Genomic DNA, 23,975 nt, shown 5'->3' with positions numbered 1-23,975 from the left:
AGCTTGAGGATGTTGACAAGATCCTTGGACTGGTGTGGGCGACCACGTCGGTGCTGGATCCTTGCCCCTCTTGGCTGGTGAAAGCTGGTAGGACCGGAACCGCCGACTGGGCCAAGGAGGTAATCAATGCCTCTTTGCAAGAGGGAGTGGTCCCTGACTGCCTAAAAGCGGCGGTAGTGAGACCACTCCTGAAGAAACCCTCCTTGGACCCAGATAACTTGAACAACTATAGACCTGTGGCGAATGTTCCGTTCCTGGGCAAGGTTCTGGAGCGGGCGGTGGCCGACCAGCTCCAGGGGCTCTTGGATGACGCTGATTATCTTGATCCGTTTCAATCCGGTTTTAGGCCTGGGTTTGGTACCGAAACAGCCTTGGTCGCCCTGTATGATGACCTTTGTCGGGAGAGGGACAGGGGGAGTGTGACCCTGTTGATTCTCCTTGATCTCTCAGCTGCTTTTGATACCATCGACCATGGTATCCTTCTGGGAAGGCTCACGGAGTTGGGAGTTGGGGGTAATGCTTGGCAGTGGCTCCGCTCCTACTTGGTGGGTCGTCAACAGAAGGTAGTGCTTGGGGAACACTGTTTGATACCCTGGACTCTCCATTGTGGAGTCCCACAGGGATCGGTACTGTCCCCCATGCTTTTCAACATCTATATGAAGCCGCTGGGTGCAGTCATCAGGAGTTTTGGAGTGCGTTGTCACCAGTACGCTGATGACACGCAACTCTATTTCTCCTTTTCATCTTCCTCAGGTGAGGCTGTTAACGTACTAAACCGTTGCCTGGCCGCGATAATGGATTGGATGGGAGCTAACAGACTGAAGCTTAATCCAGACAAGACCGAGACGCTGTTAGTGAGTGCCTTCTCTGCCCAGATGGTGGATGTTCACCCTGTTCTGGACGGGGTTACACTCCCCTTGAAAGAACAGGTTCGTAGCTTGGGAGTTCTTATCGACTCTTCCTTTTCTCTTGAGGCTCAGGTAGCCTCAGTGGCAGGGAATGCTTTCTACCATCTCCGATTGGTAGCCCAGCTACGTCCCTATCTGGACAGTGACGACCTCGCCTCAGTCGTTCATGCTCTGGTAACTTCTAGATTGGACTACTGCAATGTGCTCTACGTTGGGCTGCCCTTGAAGACAGTTCGGAAACTACAGTTAGTCCAGAATGCAGCGGCCAGATTGTTGACGCGGACAAGAAGGTCCGCTCATATTACACCCGTTCTGGCTCATCTGCACTGGCTTCCTATTTGTTTCTGGGCTAAATTCAAAGTGCTGGTTTTGACCTATAAAGCCTTACACGGCATGGGACCGCAATACCTGGTGGAGCGCCTCTCCCAATATGAAACTACCCGTACACTGCGCTCAACATCTAAGGCCCTCCTCCGAGTACCATCCCATCGAGAAGCTCGGAGGGTGGTGACTAGAAATAGGGCCTTTTCGGTTGTGGCTCCCGAACTATGGAATGGTCTTATCGATGAGGTGCGCCTGGCGCCGACACTGCTATCTTTTTGGCGCCAGGTGAAAACCTTTTTATATTCCCAGGCATTTTAATGCGTATTATTATATGTATTGTTGTATTTTGCTACTGTTTGATTATTTTTGTTTACCTTTGTTGGTTTGATTCTATTGTTTTATTGTATTTATATATTCCTGATTGCTTTATTTTATGTACACCGCCCAGAGAGCCCTTGGGCTTAGGGCGGTATATAAATTAAATTAAATAAATAAATAAATAAATATATCAATATCGATAGTATGAAAGGAAATATCAGTATTTTGAAAGGAAATGTCAATATTTTAAAAGGAAATATTGATAAATACAATGAAACATTGCTAAAATTATCATTCTTGATATATTAGAGGTGTATCCTAGTAAATATAAAAAGGATTGAACTGAAGGGAACAACATTCTTATAGATTGGTATTAGAAGGTGATCTTTTTGTTCCAATTCAGGCGAGAGCTCCAGCCTTTTGGGGTACTAGTCAGCCTTATTGAACCTGGTGGTTTCATCACACCCATTGTCAGTTGCATGGAAGAGTCCTTCCAGAATGTGTGGAGCCGGGTGCCTTCAAACATCAAAGAATCCTACGGACAAAAATACTTTGAGGCCTGTGAGTATCAAGGGGTAAGCTACTTCTGGAAATTGCACTGGCAACTGTGTATGCATGAAGTTCATCCAGAAACAAAAAAGGCCAAAGCCACAAGGGAAAACAATTTCCAACCTGCCTATGGGAATTTCACTTTTGAAGCATCCTGGATATTTCCAGATGTCTCTCCTTTCGGTTGAAGCCATTTAGAGAGCTATTCTGTCCCTTTAACTACCAAAAATTTCAGGTTGCTTTGCAATGTAGTTGCAGGACTAACTTTTATATTTATTGTATGCAGTTTGCAAATTATTCCAAGATATCATTAAAACTGGCAACAGAAATCTCCACCTGGTCACTGACTGCGTAGAACATGCCCTGACATCCTGCTACCCTTGCACTCGCTACTCTGCAGGCTGGTTTGCGAAGCTCTTCTTTATTCCTCTCTCTTATTTCCCAACCTCCATAGCAGACCACATATTGATCCGCTCTTGGCCAAAGCCAGCACAGGCCATGGAAGATTAATACCTGAAAACAGCTTGTAGAAGGGACACAACTTTAATATCCTAATGTGATGCACTCTCAGTAATCATATAACTGTAAGGTACCACAAGATGTTGTTTTTGCTATAAGTGATCAATGCATCTACCCTTCAAGAAATTGAGGTATAGTTGTCAGCATGCTAGACTGTGAGTGGGGAGACCTGGGTTCAAATCCTCTGCTTAGCCATGAATCAGACAGTGTCACCTTCATCCAGTCACTATCCCTCAAGCCTATCCTGCCTCACAGGGTTGTTGTTAGGATAAAATGGAAAGGGAATAATCATACACACTGACATAGCTTCTTTGAGGAAAGGTGAGATCATAATAAATATAATTAATCACATTTTATGATCAGTGGTAAATCTGAAAATCAAACCAGAATTTTTTTGGAAAGACTCAGTGATGTTGATACTCCTTCCTCTTGAGGTACTTTCTTGCTTTATGCTTTCCCTTCCCAGAGTGATGAGAAGTTCAGGACAGTGTTTACAGAGTCTTTTTCCATGTAAGCAGCCTTTTGCAACATTGTGTTTATTAATAAGTGTAAATTGATCAGCTATGAGTCCTTTTGCTTTGTTGATTTCTCAGCTTTTGCAGTGAAGGGGGTGACTATGATAGATGGCAGGGGTGTCTTCTGGATTTCCTTGTGGGAAATGTGATTATCCTGAAAGAAAGTGCAGAAGCAGAAACTGCCACTGATTTACAGGTATCAGTTGGCAACTTCGTTATTGTTCAGTACAGAGAAACTGAAAAGTTGTTGGCCAGGCAAAGCAATATGATAATCATGAATATGAAACCCTCTTTGTAAAAAAAAATTTTTTCCCTTTTTTGACATTTGTCTTCCCTGTAAATGCTGTTAAATGTTAGGTTGGAAAAAAACAAGTCTTTAGGGTATTGCCAGAATTTCTTTGGACATTACAACTTGCAATATGGACCTGGCACTGTCCTCTAACTTATAAATGAATAGTAAAGTGTCGTATGCACAGTGTCTTGCTCTAGAGGGATTTATTTGTATGTGTCTGTCAATGAATTGTCACATGTTATGTTGGTCATGTTATGTTGGCAACAGGTCATTTGCCAAGAAAACCTTCTTTCCACAGGTTTGACATTTGCCGATGAAACGTTAACTGTTTAATTATATTGCTGCAGGTGGCTTTTTTCTTTTCTTAATTCATACTTTGGGATAATACAATTGTCAGTTACATATAAATTCTTTTAAAACGCAATAAAACGAAAGCATTTAAACTACCTATGGCATACGTCTTGATCATTTTTATAGGGAAAATCAATCCAGTCAATACATAAATAGTTTAATGTTAATTGGGGTTCAAATAATTAGAAGATAAGATGAACCCTGCTGCATCAGGTCAATAGCCCATCTAGTCCAGCATCCTATTCTCACAGTGGCCAACCAGATGCCCATGAGAAGTCTGCAAGCAGGGCCTGAACACAAGAGCACTCTCTTGTGGTTTCTAGTAACTGGTATTTGGAAGCATTCTGCCTCCATCTATGGAGGCAGAACATAGCCATCATGGCTAGTAGCCATTGATAGCCTGATCCTCCATGTATTTGTCTAATCCTCTTTTCAATCCATCCAAGTTGGTGGCCATCACTGCCTCCCATGGGAGCAAATTCCATAGTTTAACTATGTGCTGCATGAAGAATCACTTTCTTTTGTCTGTCCTGAATCTTCCAACATTCACGTTCATTGGATGTCCATGAGTTCTAGTGTTATGAGAGAGGGAGAAAAACTTTTCTTCACCCACTTTCTCCATGGCATGCATAATTTTATACACTTCTATAATATCAACATTTTCTCTAAACTAAAAAGCCGCAAATGCTGAAACCTTTCCTCATAGGGGAGTCGCTCCAACCCCTTGATCATTTTGGTTGGCCTTTTCAGAACCATTTGGAACTCTACAGTATCTTTTGTAGAGGTAAGACAATCAGAACTGTACACCGTATTCCAAATGCAGCCGCACCATAGATATGTATACTGGCATTACAATATCGGCAGTTTTATTTTCAATTCCTTTCTTAATGATCACTAGCATGGAATTTGCCTTATTCACAGCTGCCACACACTGAGTCAGCATCTTCATTGAGCTATCCACTATGACACCAAGGTTTTGTCCTCGGTCACCTCCGCCAGTCCAGACCCCGTGAGAGTATATGTGAAATTAAGATTTTTTTTGTCCTGACATGCATCACTTTACATTTGTTTACACTGAATTGTATTTCCATTTTACTGCCCATTCACTCAGTTTGAAGAGGTCCTTTTGGAGCTCTTCACATGAACATCCACTCTGATTTGTTTGCAGGGAGGCTAGACAACATTTCATCAAAAGAAATATAAGCCCACCTTTCCAGTTGCATTTCTCTTCACTTTCCGTTTTGCAAAAAGTCTGATCTTTGAGGAAAATGAGTTTCTTAAACAAGAGCAAATCAATTTAAATTGCACAGGCTGAATTTGCCGGTATGAGTCCTGAATGGGTTGGTGGCACTGTGCAGTGCTCATTTCTCTGCCTTTTGAGCCACCACTCTTGCTTATTGGGGTGGGTCAACCCTGGCCAGATGGAAGGAGGTGCCTGCGGCCAGATATATGATTAAGGCTACATACACACTAATGGTTTTAAAAGCAGCGAGACCGTTTTGTCTGGCTGTGATCTGAAACGTACTTGCCTATGGCTGGACACATCTCCCTTTCCCACTGCTGTTGTCAGATCTTTTAGGACCGCCCACAGCAAAGCATTGGGCCAATCACTGTCTCTTCCTGAGCCTACAGCAAATCATTTCCATTGGACACACCTGGAGCTGCAACAGGGTTGATGGCCAATCGGTTTCAAAGTCTGTGTGAAGCTGACTTCATGGTAAAATGCACTAGATCTTCAATTTCCCAGGTTTGGGAGTAAAAAGGGATGGAGTATGACTCACCTCTGCGCCCTCAGTTTCAGAAAATAGAGGCGGAGACTCGCTGAAACCGCTACCACTGCAAGTGTTATGAAGTTCAGCAGCTTCTCCTTCACAAACTGCAGCGGCAGAGAAGGGAACAATTGGAAAAAGGAGAGGAAGCCTTTGCTCTGTCTTGCACCAACTGAAACTAGGAGATCTTCCTTTATGTCAACGTTAGGCTAGTAATAGTAACCTCCAGCCGGCTCAATACTACAAATGTCTATGCATTCAGGCCGTGTTCTGGGCAAAGGCCTTTACAAGAATGGGGTTCACTTGGGGTGGGATGGTGGTGTTGATTTTGAAATGAAAATGATGACTTTACACAGCTGCTAAACCCCCAGTCAAATTCTGGCTTTTGAATTCTGACGTGAGGGAGTACATGGGGGGGGGGAAGCAAAGTGTTCGTTATTGGATCCTGGAGGAATTCTTCCCTCCCATTCCTGCCAGGTTCTAGAGGATGTAACTTTGCAAACTTCAAGTGGCCCCAATGGTAAATTTGGGTCAGTTGGTGCCTACAGACGCTGAGCAGTTTTAGACATTAGAAAAGAGAAATCATGGGCTCTCTCATGACTGCAGTGCTAATCTAGGTTATCAGGTGCTTCTCGTTCTTTAGAGCAGCGTGCCATGCCTTCACCTTTCTCTTCACCCACCACAACCTCCTCCTTTTCTGTAGTAGCAGATGAGGGGGCACGTTATTTATTTCTCCCCAAATATACTTTTATATACCAATACTGCTTTATTTCCTCAGCCCTGGCTACATCCACCAAATTTATAGGCAGGCGTCACCCCCACCCACCCCGTGCCTCTTTGTATCCTTTCTTAAGATCACAGCTATGGGTTTGGTTCCTTAACCTGCTATTGTTCTCTGAGGTTATTTTCACTGCCACTATTTGATACTGTTTCACAACCCTTGTTTATGTTTATATCAATATATGTATTAGAGCAGCTGGCCAAACAACCAGGCGTGTTTTGAACCAAGGGATTTAATTAATTAACAATTTTGAATATGAATAAGATTATTTTGTGCTCAGGTTTTTAAGCATGTGGTTACAAATAATCGTTCTTTACTTCTGGATGAAGTACACTCATTAAATTGCTCTATTAACACCAATAATAACGCCCTGCCTAACTACCCACACTACAACCACTCTTCCCAGCATCCTCTTCCTTCCAAGTCAAAACCCTGTCATTCAACTGCCAAACACTCAAACACAAAACTCTCAAGCCCCATTCACTCAGCCAATCAAAAACCAGCCTGCCCTGCACCAACAGTTCATCTCAGTCAGTCTCCCCTCCCAACACTCACCACTTACCTTAAACATTCTAATAAAACCCACTTACCATAAATAACATAATACAAATGCATACAATTTTTTAACATAAAAGTGTGGAACATCACACAGCATTTCTCAAACTGTAGACCAGGACCAACCAGTGGGCCTTGGCCTACTCTCAGGTGGGTTGATTTGGGAGGATAGTAGAGGGCAGAGAGGCACGGTTTACCTATACAGTATTGGAGGAAAATTTCAGTGAGTGTTAATTTATAGGAAGGTAAGGAATTTTAATCTGTAACCACACACTTAGAAAATCTGAGTTTTAAGTGTTCTTGTTCACATTTATTACTTCTGTTGAATAGATGTTTGGTTTAAACACATGCCTGGTTCTTCGCTAGCCATTACAAAGAACTGATATGTTGGCAAAAGATAAACAAAGGTTGAAACAGTAATTTATGGTGGCAGCAGAACGTACCCAAGGGAGAGAAGCAGCAACAGGTTTTAGGGAAGCAATCGATAGCTGGGGTCTTTCAGGGCAAAAAGAACCAGAGGGGTTGTGGATACCCGTTGCCTGAACATGATAAGCAGAGGTATTTCGTAGCTGTAGTGTGTGAGGAGGAATGTATCTCTTCTTGCTTAAGGCAGAGAGATTGCAGTGGGATACGACAGGCTTACTCTAACTGTGGTGTCCAGCTCTGTCTGAATCCGAGGGATTTTGTCCTTAAAGCGACTTGCAACATTGTCACAGCAGGTTGCCAAAGGTGTTAGGGCAATGCTCTCTTGGCCAGATGACAAAGTCCATTTATCTCTCAAGAAAGCTGTACTAGATGACTACTCGTAGATGCAATGCAGGTGAAGATATGGCAACACAATCTCACCCATGTTCAGTTAGGTTCTGACCAAGATTTACGCCATCTGAACTCGAGCTGCTGACTCTATTTCATTGCACGCAGGTCACTAAAGTACCAAAGCAACCTACATGCTCCACAACAATGGCGAGGGCACTCAGGAGCAATCGTGTCGATGGTTCTATACATGCCACCATTCCACAGTGTGACAAGAGCCTCATTAGGAGCACCAGCCATGTCAGTTGGAAAATCCCCCCAGAGGATTCCACAAGTCTCTGAGGGCGGACCATCTCAATGGGTCCCCCACCTCTACAGAGTGGAGTAGCCACATTCAGTCCAAGCCTCACCACAGAATGATCTATCCATGACAATTAATTCACAATGGAATATTACTAATCCACTCTGTGGCAAAGTCAAAGTCCAGGATATATCTGGCCACATGTATTGGACGAGAGGTATACTGAGACAGCCTAATGGTTGTCCTAGAGGTGATGACGTTCACAGCCAGCCCATTGGAGGCAGTCTTGGCATAGATACTGAATTATCCCAATGTTACAATGAAGGGGTTCTCCAACACCATATCTGAGACTACATCCACCAGCTCATTTAGGGAGGCTGAAGTGCATTGGGGTGGAGAGTACTCAACAACATCCCTGTTCTGTCTATCTGGCCCAACGCCACAAACAATCCCTCAAACCCAGACATAGTGTGGATCATTTTCCTGGTGAACGATATGGAATTTTTATGGACAGTCATGACCCCCACTCCCTGCCCCTCTGTCCTGGAATGGTGCATCGAGTTCCCAGGCAGAGACAGTCAGGTTGCATAGTGCCAGTAAGCTCATCCACTCAAGTCTCAGGTATGCATGCTAGGACAGTCCCCTCATCCAATATCAAATTGTGGATGATAGATGCTTCGTGTTCTGGACAAACCTGGCATTTAACAACACCAGACCAGGCAGTCAGCTACCGATATCCTCAGAAATATAGCATAAGATCTTACGCATCCGTCGGGACCTAGACTCTCATTTTATAGCAGTTAACCCTAGTGAGGTGTCTGGAGCACAGTCTTATCATGTTTTGTTGGATGAGTTTCAGTCGGTTCAGTTCGAGGACGTGGACAAAGTGCTTGGACAGGTACGTGCAACCACTTCGGTACTAAATCCTTGCCCCTCTTGGCTAATAAAAACTAGCAAGGAGGGAACAGTTGGCTGGGCCAAGGAAGTGATAAATGCCTCCTTGCGAGAGGGAGTGGTCCCCGGTTGTCTGAAAGAGGCAGCAGTGAGACCACTCCTGAAAAAGCCTTCCCTGGACCCAGAGGATTTCAGCAGCTACAGACCAGTGGCGAACGTTCCATTCCTGGGCAAGATCTTGGAACGAGTGGTTGCTGACCAGCTCCAGGCACTATTGGATGAAACCGATTATCTAGATCCATTTCAATCGGGTTTCAGGCCTGGTTTTGGCACTGAGACGGCCTTGGTCGCCCTGTTTGATGACCTATGCCGGGAAAGAGACAGAGGGAGTGTAACTCTGTTGATTCTCCTTGATCTCTCAGCGGCTTTTGATACCATCGACCATGGTATCCTTCTGGAGAGGCTTGTGGAGTTGGGAGTTGGAGGCACTGCGTGGCAGTGGTTCCGCTCCTACTTGGCGGGCCGTCTCCAGAAGATAGTGCTTGGGGAACATTGCTCGACACCATGGGCACTCCAATGTGGGGTCCCGCAGGGTTCGGTTTTGTCTCCCATGCTTTTTAACATCTATATGAAGCCGTTGGGTGCGGTCATCAGGAGCTTTGGAGTGCGTTGTCACCAGTACACTGATGACACGCAGCTCTACTTCTCCTTTTCATCCTCTTCAGGTGAGGCAGTCAATGTGCTGAACCGTTGCCTGGACGCGACAATGGACTGGATGAGAACTAACAAACTGAGACTCAATCCTGATAAGACTGAGATGCTGTTGGTGGATGGTTTCTCCAATCAGATGGTGGATACATATCCTGTCCTGGACAGGGTTACACTCCCCCTAAAGGAACAGGTTCGTAGTCTGGGAGTCGTTCTAGACTCTTCCCTATCACTTGAGGCTCATGTAGCCTCAGTGGCACGGAATGCGTTCTACCAACTTCGGTTGGTAGCCCAGCTACGTCCCTACCTGACTAAGGAGGATCTTACATCAGTAGTACATGCTCTGGTAACCTCACATTTGGATTACTGTAATGCGCTCTACGTAGGGCTACCTCTGAAGACGGTTCGGAAGCTACAGCTGGTGCAAAATGCGGCGGCCAGACTGCTAACAACAACGAAGCGATCGAACCATATAACACCTGTTCTGGCCCGCTTGCACTGGCTTCCAGTACGCTTCCAGGCCAGATTCAAAGTGTTGGTATTAACCTACAAAGCCTTATACGGCGCGGGACCACGATATCTGTCAGAACGCCTCTCCCGTTATGAACCGGCTCGTACACTACGGTCTGCTACGAAGGCCCTCCTCCGGGTCCCGACCCTTAGGGAGGCCCGGAGGGTGGTGACAAGATCAAGGGCCTTCTCAGTGGTGGCTCCCGAACTATGGGATAGTCTCCCTGAGGAGGTGCGCTTGGCGCCGACCCTATCATCCTTTCGGTGCCAAGTTAAAACCTTTCTCTTCTCCGAGGCATTTTATTTTTTTGTTTAATGATGGTAATGTTTGTAATTTGATCTTAGTTATGCAGTTTTTAGATTGTGAAATTTGATTTTAGATTGTGATGCTTTTGTATTTTCCTGTATTTTATTGTATTTATGTTCACCGCCCAGAGAGCTATTGCTAGTCGGGCGGTATATAAGTTTTAAAAATAAATAAATAAATAAATAAATAGCAAAGGGGGCAAGATCTTTGATGTCCCTGTCCCTCGCCCAGTTCCACAGTTCCCTTAACCTACCTCTAGTCACAGTAACAGAACACAGAAAAATATATATGTATGGACCCAGCCATAACTCAGTTTCCTTAACAAAAATTCTAATGGAAAGGAGAGGATAAGGTTTGTTGCACAAGAGCACAAAATCTGTTTTAATTACACAACCTGAATTTGCCAAGTATGCAGTTGAATCCTACATGCAAAATAGCAATGTTCTACGAGGCCGGTATCGTTTCAAGTTCATTCTTTGTCCACTATCCGCTGCTTATACCAATACATTTTTTCCTCCCAAAAATATTAATATCAATATTTTGAAAGGAAATGTCAAAGGAAATATTGAAAATTACAATGAAATATTGATAAAATTATCATTCTTAATATTGATGTTTTAGAGGTGTATCCTAATAAATATAAAAAGGACTGAACCAAAGGGAACAGTGTTATTACATATCAGTATTAATTTGTTTTGAAATCATCAACAGTGTGATACTTTTATTGATCAACTTTGTAGGTCAGCTCTTCAAATGTGTATTCCCTTTCACTGATGTCAGTGAAGTATAGATTGTAACTGACAGAAAGCAGAAGGGGGGGAATGGGGTGTTGATTTTCAGCAGCAGGTGGGAAGACACTGACTTGATCATCTACCTTAATCTGCTCTGCAATGCACTTGAAAAGTCACACTTAAAAATGGAAAATAAAAAAGGAGAGGATTCCATCCCTACTTAAGACCCATTATCAGAGAAGGAAGGCAACAGGCTATTTTCTTGTAGCTTTTAGCCATATGGCTCTATTTGGCTGCCATGTTGAGGCTTTACCTCCTTCACCAATGGTACCGGAAGAGACAGATGGAGGAGAACCTGATGGAGAAATATGTCTTCATCACTAGCTGAGACTTTGGCTTTAGGAACCAGCTTGCCAGGCAGCTGGATACCCAGGGCTGGTGTTGGCAACCTGTCTCATTCAGATGGGGGCAGAGCAGCTAGAGAAAAACACACTGGAGCAGTTGAAAATGACCCTCCTAGATATCACCAGCATGGACAGTGTTGTGGCAACGATCAAGTAGATGAAAGAAAGCATGGGAACAAAGGTGACCAACTCGCTTAGCTGATTATGTTAACAGCGATGGGGTACCTGCGGCCCTCCAGATGTTGTTGGATTCCCATCTTCCATCAGCCCTAGCCAGCATGGCCAATGGTCAGGGATGATGGGAGCTGAAGCCCAGCAATCTCTGAAGGGCCACAGGTGCCACATCACAGCACTGTATGTATGCTGTGGGTGTAGCCAGCAAACATTGCCAGGAGAAGACAGAGTTGCCAGCTGACCAGAAAACAATAATTATTTATTATTAGAAATTCGAAGGATAGAAAAATGTGCAGACTAAGACCTAATTTTATTTGCCTATTATAAACAACTGAACTAGAAAGCAGCATCTCTTTCGTAACTGACGCCACTGAGCTCAACGATGACAGATAGCCTTGTCTCACAGAACTCAAAAGACACAACTGAGAAGTTGAAGGATACACCTGAGGCTCCCCCCCTCCCCAAAACACACTTTCAAGCACTGCTTATAGAAGAAAAGAGGCCATGTGTCTTTAACACAGCAGATGGAACATTAATAGGTGCCATGTTCAGTGCATTTCCAGGCTAGGGGAGAGTCACACCTGTTGAATTTCTACCTGAAATTTAGCTAGTAAGGTAGAGTGTGTTTCAGAAGGGGGGAAATGTCATGCCTAGAGATAGGGATGGACAAATATCAATTGATGTTGCTCTCAGTTTCTCATTTATCTAATCTTTAAGTTCAGTCCTTCACAATTCTGCAACAATTTGTTTTTGATCTTTTAAATAAAAAATCTCATCAAAATTCATCAATTAGTGTGAATTTCTCCAGATAAACATTTTTACAAACAAATGTCTCTAATATAATGAATTTGTGTATGTTATTTTCACTAACATGCATTTTGATGCATACTTTCCTCTAACGTACACATTTTTTTGAAATTTAAGTGGCTGGAGAACTGCATCGCAACATTCAGAAATGAGAAAATCTCAAAGAATAGCTGTATTTCAGTTTGCATATTGTTTTAGCAAATGCAGATTAGGGAGTTTAAATGTGAACCAAACTTCATTTCTCCATGGAGCCTATCGTTCAAGTACTGGAGTTAAAACTGAGAAAAGTGGAGCTTTTGTTCACTCATATTTCCTCAGAATTTTTTGGAGCCCTATTTAAAGAGGAAGGTGGGGAACAGTTACCTATCCCTCACACCTGCATTTTAAATCTCATGTGATCATTCTGCAAGAGAATCTGTGCCCCTGCTTACAACAGAACATAAAATGGAAAAGTAGTCTTTTAAAATATGCTGTGGTGGTCCTTTTGCAAAGTTACACTGCAAGTCTGTGTATGTCTACTCAAACGTTAAGTCCCAATGAGGCTTTACTCCCAGATAAGTGGGTACAGGATTGTAACTTTAAACTTTAAGAGCAAGCCTTTGAACCTTGCTGTGAATCTTTCCCATCCACTAAAGCCTGACATGATATCCCTGCTTGGGGTAACCAACAGGAAACTCTCACACTGAGCAGGTACCCCTGCATCAGCATCTTGAAAAGGTAAAAGCTTGCTGTGTCTGGTGTGAGATGTGGCAACTGTATCCCTGTGGCCAGAAGCAAAAGAGGACAGGGCTCCTTCGCCTCTAATAGTTATGTAGGAGAGGGCATTGTAGCATGTGCAGCTTATCATGCGCACCACACCAGCTAAAGTCCCCTCTTCTACACAACTATTAGAAGTGCAGGAGCCTCATCTGTCGTGTTTTTCACCTCGCCACCCTGTCCCTTCTTTCTCTCTTCCCCCCTATACACAACCTCCTTCCCCCAAACATGACCTTTTCCATTTCACCTTCTTTACACAGCCTGAGCAGGTTTGGGCCAAGACCAGGTCAGCACCAAATCCGCTAATGCCGTGGGCAAGTAAGAGAGAGGAATGTAGAAGAACTGGGCATCCCAGCCACCAGAATAACGTGTACGGGGGTGCTGGGATGTCAAGGCGTGCTCCATGCAGTCTGTGACCAGGTAGAGGTTAGTGCTGCACCGAGTGGTGAGGTTCTCTTTCATCATTTTGTAAACTGAAAAAAAGAAAAGGGAAAAAAGGGAGAGTTCTAAGAGGAGATTTGTTGTCCAAACACAAATAAATAACAGGAAATAAAACAGATCATGGTATAACCAAGGGTAGTGTATTAACAGTTTTTGCATCAACAGTAACAACTGGTGCTTATCACTCAAATGTCTTTTTTTTTTCAGGAGAACATTCTGAATTCGGAAAAGTCCATTTTATTCAAGAAACCAAAGAATGAATAAGCAGCTGGGACTTTTCCAAATCCAAGGGAGAAAGCAGAACACTTTTTTTTTTTTAAAGTGATAAGTAGTTTTTGAAACTGGAAGATGGAAACGGTGAGTGGCCAACCTTTGCCATAAGTCGTAGAGACAGGCAACAGGAATTTGTCAAGGGCCAGTACACCTGGCTGTGGCAGAATAAGGCCTGTCTACCTCTCCTATGCTTAGAGGCAATTCTTACAAGTGATCAGGGCCAACGAGGGGAGAGGGGTACGACTTTACTGGGCCCAGAGCCAGCAGGGAACCCAGACTCTGCATTTTCATTTTTGAAAAATATCTACCCCCTTTAGAACTAATGCTTTGAAGTAAAATGTGCAAGTATTATTCAACACTATTGCTTTGCGAGGTATTAGCCTCCCCCCACCTTTCAGAAATTTTAGCCAATGAGTGAAGTCAGAGCTGTGATTGATGACTACTAGCGAAAAATTTTAGAGTAGTGCAAGCCCAACAGAAGACCCAATAAATGGCTTCAAGATGACCCAAGAAGTAATTTTGGGGTTCTTGGTGCATGAGTCACACTAGAGCATTCTCTTAAGATTCAGACAATGGCGAAGGACAATCAGATTCACTTTGGAGGAGAGTCCAACTTTATTTTGAAGCTTTTATTGTCTTAGAAAAGTGATTGTTGCTCACAGAAAATAACTGAGAAATGCAAGATTTTAGTGTAGCTGTGATTGTGAAATAACACATTCCCACAAAAGTAAGCAGCAAAGACAGAAATTCATGTTTTTTCTAACTTGGTTTAATTTTATGCAAAAATTTCTGGATATGTAAATGATTTTTTTTAAAAATTGCCCTGCAAATGAAAATAAAATCCATCATTAATGTATTTATATTGCAGGGGAGTAGATATTTTGGCTGAGAGAGAGTGGGTTACATTAGCCCTATAAAGTATCTCAGTGTTGCTACACTAAGAGTTGGGGGGACTGCAAGGCAGTAGTGTAGGGATGGGGAACATTTCTCAGCCAGAAGGCCAGAATGAGAACTGGCTCACCCTTCCGGGAATTTTTGAAGGTGGGTGACACCACCTAACTGTCCTTCACATGACATCATATGACATCAGGTGACTCAAAGTTTAAGCCACAGGAGCAGGCCGAGGCTTATCTCTGATCTTGGCTGTGGTCCTGCTGATGCCTTTAACCATCAAAGAGCACACAGAGGCCTCTCTACCTTCTGAATGAACCAGTGGCTTATCTCCGATCTTAGTGCTGTGGTGGTCAGAGATAAGAGAAATCTGCCTGATTTTTGATAGTTTATTGTAAAAGAGCCATCAGAGGCTTATCTCTGATCTTAACACTATGGTGCTTAGTGCAGAGATTGAACATAAGGGTGCATACACTGGAGATAATAGATCTCTGCACATGAAATAATATGGTGCCTGGCATAAACAGGTGGGCATGGTTTGCCAACAATGGGCCTCATGGGCCAAATGCAGAGGCCGAATTAGACCCTTGGGCCAAAGGTTCCTCACCACTGGGGTAGTGTGTGACAACGCTACAGTAGAGTCTAGTGTTGTTGTCCGCTAGCTTGGGGGGGGGCGGTTTTGTGGTTTTTTTGGAAAATGTAGTAAGAGGGGCTGTTAATTGGATTGTGGCAGCAACATGAAGGGTGGGGGGATTAATGCTTCCCAGGGGGTGAAATAGAAGGTCTCCTGGGGATGAGTTGTTGCTGCTGGTAATATGGGTATATTCATGTAGAAGGCTCAAATCCTTTTTTGCTCAAAAACAAAGTGAAAAGCGTGGCTGTTTAACCTGTTCTGATAACGTTGCTATAGTTATTATGAGGTATGTATAATAAATAACTACAACAAATGTTCTTGGAACAAACTGCTTGCTTTTTAACAATTTAATTCTTAATTTATCCAAGCATGGCATCTGAACCTTGTTTGCTGTTGACCCAACACACCTTGACCCTCAAAACTACCATGCCTTGCACTGAATGTAGTATAACCAACTTGAAATATACTGATGAAAGACTAATAGTAACATAAGCAACAGTAACATAACTGGTTTGCACCTCAAGAAACCTCTGACTGAACTCATGAAACTTGAACTTTTCCATGGCTGGCACTGAGGGAAAGCAAGGCTCTTGTGCCTTTAACAACTGTGTGGCTGCCAGAAATTCAACACATTAAGCCTTTTCTAGTATGGAAATACAATTATGGGAGAAGCTTCATGTGTTGACATTCTGTCTTATTGCTCGCATGTGGCCCCTGATTTATTTTGCGGCCCTCTACCCCACCTACCAAAATGGATGCAGATTTGCAGATGACACAAAGTGTATGCAAATTTGCACCCTCTTTTGCAAGCAGGGCGGAGATTTCAATCCACATACAGTGGAGTCCACCAACATCAGGAGGGCTGGGTTCCCCATCAGTGTCTTATCTCAAAGGCAAAACAAATGGGCAGATCCTCCTAGCTCCTGCCAATCAGTAAATCCCCCCACTATCTTCATTCTCCCCCTATCAGACTATATAAAGGACTCACAGCTGTCAAAATAGGTCTGGCCATAGCTATCTTTGACTTTCTGTGGAGTGTTGACCCATTGCCTCTCCAGGCTTTCCAGGCTGGTCTGGATACAAGTCATATTCGTTCGGAAATAGCCCGGCTCCACTATGGCTATTTTCACCCCAAAGGGGCGGAGCTCACGCCTAGAAAGAAGCAATGGATGACTGGTCAGTGTAAGAAGTTCACACAAGTTGCTATTGCAAAAGAGGTGCCTGTCCACTAGTAGACTACAGTTATATTAGATAGGATATTTAATTTAGTTTGAATCTGGATCTGGCAATTAAAGAGAATAGTGGATAAGGATGAATTTGGTAGTGAGGGTGGGTGATTATGAACAGCATGGGACATCACAACCCAGATACTAGTGAGCACTGGGCAGCCCTTTGGCTTCAGAACTGCAGCCTACTTGGATAGTCAAGGACCTGTGGCAAGGTCCATAGAAAACTCTCTCACATTCCAGTGATGAGGTTAACTCAATGAAGAGAGGTACACATAATTTCCATCCAAATATACTGCAAAAGAAATTACACTGCTTAGCAAAAAAAAACCTATTTTTTTTACTAATTTTAAAGAAAAGAAAAAATGTTCAACTTTCCTGTCCTAACTATATGTGTGTGCGGAGGGAGGGGGGATCATAGCCAGCAAAGCTCAAAACTGATTACTACTTTCCCCCCTTGATCTGGACCTGAGACATTTAGTAATTCTTTGCATTTTGATGACTCTGATGTTGGAAGTGATAATTTACCTGAGAGAGTCAGAAAAAGCCTCCACCCCATACTTAGATGGACAGTAGCCTCCACCTAAAAAAGACAATCGACCCAGGATGCTGGCCACGTTAACTATCCTTCCCCTGGCCTTTTTTACCAGGGGCAACATGTGCAGCGTCACATCAATCAGTCCAATCAGGTTGACATTTAGCACTTTTATGAAGTCATCTTTGGTCAGCCACTCATTGGGGACTACAGATTCCACAACACCTGCGTTGTTTACCAAGCCCCAGAGCCCTGTGGAGAAGAGGCAGCAAGTAAGCATATGAGTAAGTATATAAAACTGAGTGATACTGAACACCAGCCCAGACTGAGCAGATATGGGAAAAACTAGTAAAGTACGAGAAGGAATAATTTTATTCTTACAACAAAATAGTGTGTTGAGCTGGGAGTTCCGAAAAGTTTGCATTAGCAAGACTTTGCAGGTCAGGGATGAAGGAGGAGGTTGCATATCAACTCCCATCAACTCCAGCCATCATGTCCAGTGGTCAAGGGTGATGGGAGTATAACAACCTCTGGAAGTTCCCCAACCCTGGCTTATTGGTAATAAGCCTTCAGGGCTTTTCCAGAAGATTAGGCCTAGGCCACGGCTTGCCTGGTGATTCCTGTGCCATTAATAACTCTAGAAAAGAGGACATTATCAAAGGGGAGGGGAAAGCTTGGTGAAATTCTCATGGGTGGGGTGCAGGGTTTTCGCTGAACTTACCTTCCTTTTTTGAAGTGGCTGAGAGGTGTTTGTGAATGTCCTTTCTTTTGTTCTGCAAATCATCTCCCCAGTGACCTGCACTCTGCAGCCTTCTCCTTTTGGTCTTCTTCATATCAGGAAGTGGGGACAGCCAGGGAAGGTGCAGAGTGCTAGAGAAATGTTTACTGCAGGGTGGGGAATCTCAGGCCTGGAGGCCAAATGCGGCCCTCCAAACCTTTCTATCTGGCTCTCAGAACTCTCCACAGGCCACTCCCCCACAAGGCTACAATCCTCGCTGGCCCTGCTTTGTACCCCATTTCTGCCTGGCTGGAATATGGATCTGAACTCTGATAATACCTCCTCCTTGTCTGGATGGAGGATACAGAGGGGTTTGTGAGCGTGTGTAGAAACAAGCCTATTATAAAATGGTAACATTTACGTTAATTGCACTGCCCACTTTTGCCCCACACACCACTGACATGTGGCCCTTGGAAGGTTGCCTAGAAGGGAAAGCGGCCCTTAGCCTGAAAGAGGTTCCCCACCCAGGGTTTACTGGAAAGAAAAACACGACACCAACACCTTGGCCACCACGCAATGATAAGACAGGCTCAAAACCCACAGAAACTCTAAAGGGTCCAGAGACTGACGAGGGGATAAAAAAAAGGAAACCTCTTTCACAGGGGAAGAAAACTTTCAAGAAATTTCAGGACAGATTTTGGGATGACACCTAATTGAAAGTAAAGAATTGGCGTCTTGTCCTCTTTGGCTTCTGGTCACCCTAGTCATCATGACCATCTTGAAATTCCTGAAGGGAAAAAGTAGGTACAAAAATCCCTGACTGCTATGGACTCAGCTTCCTCAGGTTTATGGTTACGAGCCCCCACCTCCCCGCCCTGTCCTTTATCAACAGCATGGCAAGCAGAAATTCAGGCATCTTCCCCCATGAATGCTTGTTCATGGTGGGAAAGCTGCACCTTTTTCATTTCTGCATGTCATTCTACGAAAGACACAGAGCCTTAGTTAGGCAAACATGATAATTCTACTAAAGCTGGCAATGAAATGGTAGAGGGAAAGTATAGGAGCAAGTAGGGTTGCTTTTAAAAAAAATACACACAGTTTCTTTCCTGTATCTTTAATAGCACCTTGACATGCGGTATTTGCTGACAATAATTCCCATGCTGCGAAAAACTTCACCTGCCCCTTCCAGCATACCAAAATGTGTTTAAACACACGAGTGGATCAAGCTGGATTTTCCAGCCAGATGGCAACCCTAGGAACCAGGCCAGAGGGAAAGAAAGAGTGTTCTTGTATTGCAGGGGTGTGGAGTGGGGATTTCAGAGGGCCTAGTACATTTAGAAGGATGACTCTTTTTATATAGCTGAAGAAATACTGCCCTTTGCAACATGCCCCATCTTCAAGCCCAGAGTTGCAAGCCCTTGAAAAAACTGGAGAAAGCTGGGCACTTTACCTTTATCTCTCACACACCCTTTCACCCACGTGGTTGCTGCTACAACGCTCTCCACGCTGGTGACATCCAAAATAGTGGTTTGCAACCGCTCCGATGTGGCCTTCTCCAGCTGCTCTGCCCCCTTCTGCGTGAGGCAAGCCGCCAGCACCCTCAGGCCCCGGGCATCCAACTGCCTGGCAAGCTGGTTCCCAAAGCCAGAGTCACAGCCAGTGATGAAGACGTACTTCTCTCTGACATTCTCCACCATCTGTCTCTCCCGGTACCATCGGATCACAAAGTACAGCAGGACTACCAGATAGAGACACATGCTTGCTGTGTATTAAAAAAAAAAAGACAAAGCAAAATGCAGGAATTTTGTTTTGTTTTTCTGCATTCCAGGTTTAATTTCCTTCACTTATTCTCAGTCTGACATTATCAGGCAGCAATGTACTCTTGGGAAAGTGGTTTGCAGCACCCAAAGGGTTAAGAAACAATGTAAGGGCAATGGCTCATGAAGCCATGCTTATCATGCCTGCCCTGCAGTTCATTGCAATTTTTCCTGAGTTTACCTCTCTGCTTGTAATATGGACTAGAATAAACCAGCACTGCTCTGTTGAAATTAACAAAGGTACTTTATTAAGCTTAGTATTGCAACATTATAAAAGATAAGGTAGGTTTCAGAAAGGACATACAATAGATCAGGCGTGGGGGGACCATCCCCCATCTAGATCTACATCTGTTCAAAGGCAGAAGGTCGCATACCAGTGTGGATAGGGCTAAAGGCATAGTGGGTGTGACTACTCCACTCTCTTGCACATACACCCACCATCCCAGCCACCCATTCACACTTACATACAAGTGCAATCCAATCCATGTATCCATCAGCCATTCATCCTCTTTCACACGCAAGTTCCCTACTCCAATTTGTACAGGGGGAAAAACTCCCATCCACTCCAGTGGAGTCCCCCCCCCCACGCGCGCCTGCAATGAAAATAGTATTGAGAGGAAAGCACCAACACATGTTACAAGTGGCCTGAACAGGTGGAGGGGGGACAGACAGAAAGGCAAGCTATTCTTCCCTCTGCTGATTCCTCCTCTAAAGTTTGTTGCTTCTTGCAGGCGTTGCTCTTCCCCTTCTTCCATTCTCTTCCTTTCTTTGGCAGAGCTAATGAATTTTTCATGGTGACATCTAGAAGTCAATGTTTAATGATAAAAGAACTTTGAAACACTTTCTCCTGGGTTACCTTTAGGCAATTTGTTTACTGAGCATTCATCCCAATTTGTCTGCACAAAGTTTGCAGGGAGGTTACACAACGTTGGCAGTTGATTGGCAGAGCATTCATTCTGATTTGTACACTGGAGCTTAGGGCAATGGAACAAGCAGGGAGACAGCTTGAACACAAGTGGAGAAAAACTCCAGATGAATGCAACCAAACACGAGTGAGGGCTGTGATGTCCTTATATGTTAAAAACTGTAAATATGGTAAGTGCAGGTTTATACAGGGATATATGGTAAGTTAATTGAGTAAGAGGGGGGAGTACATGGGCTAGAATGCGGGAGAATGTTGGATGATTATTGGCTGAGGGTTTGAATGGCTGAAGGTATAAATGAGAGGATGACAGTTGAGGTGAGGAGGTTGGTTGGGGGAGTTGAGAGGAGAGTGATTGGAAAGGAGTTGAAGTGGGAGGCAGTTGGGATTGAGTTGACAGAGTTCTGAGGGAGGTTTGGATTCTATTAGGCTGATATTTGGACAGAATATATATAACTGGAAACATAAGAGTGACACTATATGAAACCATACGCTTGTTAAACATTCCTAAAGTAATCTTGTTATTTCCTGGTGTTATCAAATAAATACTTTTATTGGTTTACCAAAAGCCTGATCCTTGCCTGGGGATATACAGACCAGAAGGGAGGGCAGGGTAATTACCAAGGCTGAAGGGAAACTGTATCTAACGGTGGCAGCGGTGAAGGAAGAAATTGTAGCATCATCAAGTATCCAGAGCAACCCAGGACTGTATGCTTTATAGACAAATATACACAAGGGTTGTGGACAGCAAGGGCACCCAGACACAAAGTAACAAGCCATAGGGAGACTAAGGTGAAGTCTCTAGCAATATTGTTTACAGTGAGTGGCTGGTGGTGCTGCCTAGCAGTGGAATCTTGAGAGATCTGTGCTAGAGCAGAGTGAGAAAAAAATTAAAACGACGATCCTGACTGGTGGTGTCCTGAGGTGGTGCCTAGCGAAAGGCGGTAGCCATAAGCAGGTGGGAACCTGACCGGTGGAGCCAAAGGTGGGATCGTCACAAGGACTTATTATCAGACTTACTCAGTGGCAGTGAAGACAACAAAATACTTTCCTGCTTCCACTGCATTCTCACTCTGCCATCCAGCAGAGCTTTTCCAGGCAGTACAAGGCCCTATGGGAAGGGTCGTAGCTCATTGGTCCAGCATCTACTTGGCATAGAGAAGGTCCCAGGTTCAATCCCTGGCGTCTCCAGGTAGGGCTGGGAAAGATTCCTGATCTGAAACCCTGGACAACTACATGCTTCAGCATGTATGACTTTACCTCTTTGTAGCAATAAACTTTATTTATTCTTTCAACCACCAGTCTGAACAGACCAGTTATTTCTGCACTTCACTGCAATACATGCGCACACATAAAACTTAACACTTCCCTTGAAAAGGGTTAGCTAGAATTCAAGCCACTACCTTCTTTTAAAGATACCCTGGATACTGCAGGACGGGTGTTTATTGTGGGATTGGTCTTGCTCACGCATGCAAGTTTTTTTGTAGCATCCACAGATCATTGCTGGCATCATAATACCATTCTGTATTCCCCCCCCCATTTAATCCAGATGTACCCTTTCCATGAAAAATCCTATATTAAAATAAACCTGTTACCAATGACCCATTAGCAATATCTGAGCAGAGCTTGGCAAAGTTACTTTTTTGAACTACAACTCCCATCAGCCCCAGCCAGCATGGCAACTGGATTGGGCTGATGGGAGTTGTAGTTCAAAAAAGTAACTTTTCCAAGCTCTGTTAATCTGAGCAACCCATTTGCAATCTTAAACCTGCATCTAGAAGCACTCCCATTTTCCAAGCAGAAAGCAAGGCTTTGCTTACCTCAGAACTCAACTCTTGTCAGTCTGCAACCAGAAGAGTAGATCTATTAATGAACAGAAAACTCTTCCCTCACCCCACCCCAGAATGTATACAGAGGCTCTGGAAAGCTGCCACCAAGTTCTTTACCAAACTGAAAGTCCAAAGTATTGGGTTTCATAGATAACCACCTGGGACTTAGTCTAACAATTTCCCTCCCTACTTCAGTCCTCTGGAATCACTTGCCAGGGAAACACCAGAGACGTGTAGTTGGCTGGCTGGCATCTCCTCCAAGGCATATCCGCTCCCCTGGGGCAATTATTCCCATTTACTCCACAAGGCTAAATGGCACCATATCAGTGTCACCGTGCATGGGATGGAGCTGATGATCAAAATGTCCCTGTAAATGTTATCGGCAAATCTTTCAAGGAAAAGACTTGGTCTGCTTTCTTCCTCCAGTTTTGCCCTCTAATATTTCAGAACATCACTGTCCTGACTTTGTGCAAGGTTTTACGTATATTTAGAACTGAAGTAGTCATGATGGTAATAAAAAAAGGTTCTGGGTTTTTATTTATTTTTAATAGCCACCAGAGGGGTTTTTAACTGTTTTTTGATCAGACCGCATTAGCAGGGCAGAGGGATTAACCACACAAAAGTTATTTAAAAAAATTAAAATTCAGCCATGGCACTTCAGGTGGCACATTTAGCATAATGGCATTTAAACACATGTGTATGTGTATACCAACATTTATAACGAGAAGAATATAGTCTAGAGAGGAAGTAAGCAAAAAAGATCACATAACTTTGCGGAAAGTGCTATAGATCAACGGAACATAAAAATAATTCCCATTTTTCCCAATCATGCATTTTTCCCATATATTAGGAAAACCAAAATGAGGAAGTTCCCAAAATGGCACACTCTATAATGTGCATTCCATTTGCAGATTTCATAAGAGAACATAGGAAGCTGCCTTAGACTGAATCAGATTGTTAGTCTGTCTAGCTCGGTGTCATGGCCCCGTCAGAGGACTCCTCAGATGAGGACAACTCGGGAGTAACAGCAGCAGACCCAGGAGCAGCAGACTCAGAAGGAGACATGGAGGAGCCTCCTGAGAATCCAGCTCCTTCTCCCCCTCAGCTGCAGAGCACCCCAGATACAGCAGAGTCCCTGCAGCCAGACACAGACAGTGAACAGGATACTCCCCCCCTCACCTGCAGAACGTAGACAGCAGAAGGTCAGGCAGAAGAGAGGCAGGCCTGTCTCCTTAAGGCCCAAACGCTGAGGACTCACACCTGCTGTCAACCTTGCTCTTTATAAGGCACACCTGCTTGGCTGCAGCTTGTTGCTGACTGCAACGTCAGGCATGGCTTGTGTGTTCCTAGTTTCCTGGCACCCTCTTTCGGACTGACCCCTTGGCACTTGATCCCGGACCTCTACTGACCTCACATCTGGACTCCTGACTTGGCAAGTACGCTTCAGACAAGCCTGGCCCTTA

The 23,975-nt window shown here is 44.1% G+C and overlaps 2 protein-coding genes across 9 annotated transcripts in view; one reads left to right on the top strand and one right to left on the bottom strand.

The window, feature by feature from the left end:
- The window catches only part of LOC133379488 (17-beta-hydroxysteroid dehydrogenase type 6-like), a 26,213-nt gene extending 10,448 nt beyond the window's left edge, over positions 1-15,765 (top strand). For 4 of the 7 annotated variants that reach the window (XM_061614878.1, XM_061614875.1, XM_061614874.1 and 1 more), the window contains exons 4-5: positions 1,954-2,111; positions 2,386-3,854. In XM_061614878.1, the coding sequence (XP_061470862.1) occupies positions 1,954-2,111; positions 2,386-2,609 (382 nt within the window). In that variant the 3' untranslated portion in view covers positions 2,610-3,854. Of the gene's footprint in view, positions 1-1,953; positions 2,126-2,385; positions 3,855-13,874 lie in introns of those variants that run through there. The other 3 variants (XM_061614880.1, XM_061614881.1, XM_061614879.1) reach the window with 3 other exon arrangements.
- LOC133379489 (17-beta-hydroxysteroid dehydrogenase type 6-like) lies at positions 10,728-23,975 on the bottom strand. 2 transcript variants are annotated; one of them, XM_061614882.1, is made up of 5 exons: positions 23,692-23,975; positions 19,395-19,706; positions 17,220-17,478; positions 16,454-16,617; positions 10,728-13,699 (listed from the first exon to the last, which is right to left on the bottom strand). In XM_061614882.1, exons 2-5 carry the CDS (start codon positions 19,699-19,701, stop codon positions 13,479-13,481), a joined length of 951 nt encoding a protein of 316 aa, XP_061470866.1. In that variant the 5' UTR covers positions 19,702-19,706; positions 23,692-23,975; the 3' UTR covers positions 10,728-13,478. The 2 variants fall into 2 exon arrangements, with proteins under 2 accessions (XP_061470866.1, XP_061470867.1); XM_061614883.1 differs by lacking the exon at positions 23,692-23,975 and adding an exon at positions 22,504-22,584.

The sequence above is a fragment of the Rhineura floridana genome, chromosome 3, assembly GCF_030035675.1.
Source record: "Rhineura floridana isolate rRhiFlo1 chromosome 3, rRhiFlo1.hap2, whole genome shotgun sequence".
Lineage (NCBI taxonomy): Eukaryota > Metazoa > Chordata > Lepidosauria > Squamata > Rhineuridae > Rhineura > Rhineura floridana.
Note: the sequence above shows the minus strand (reverse complement) of the source record. Positions and strands in the feature narration are given on the sequence as shown.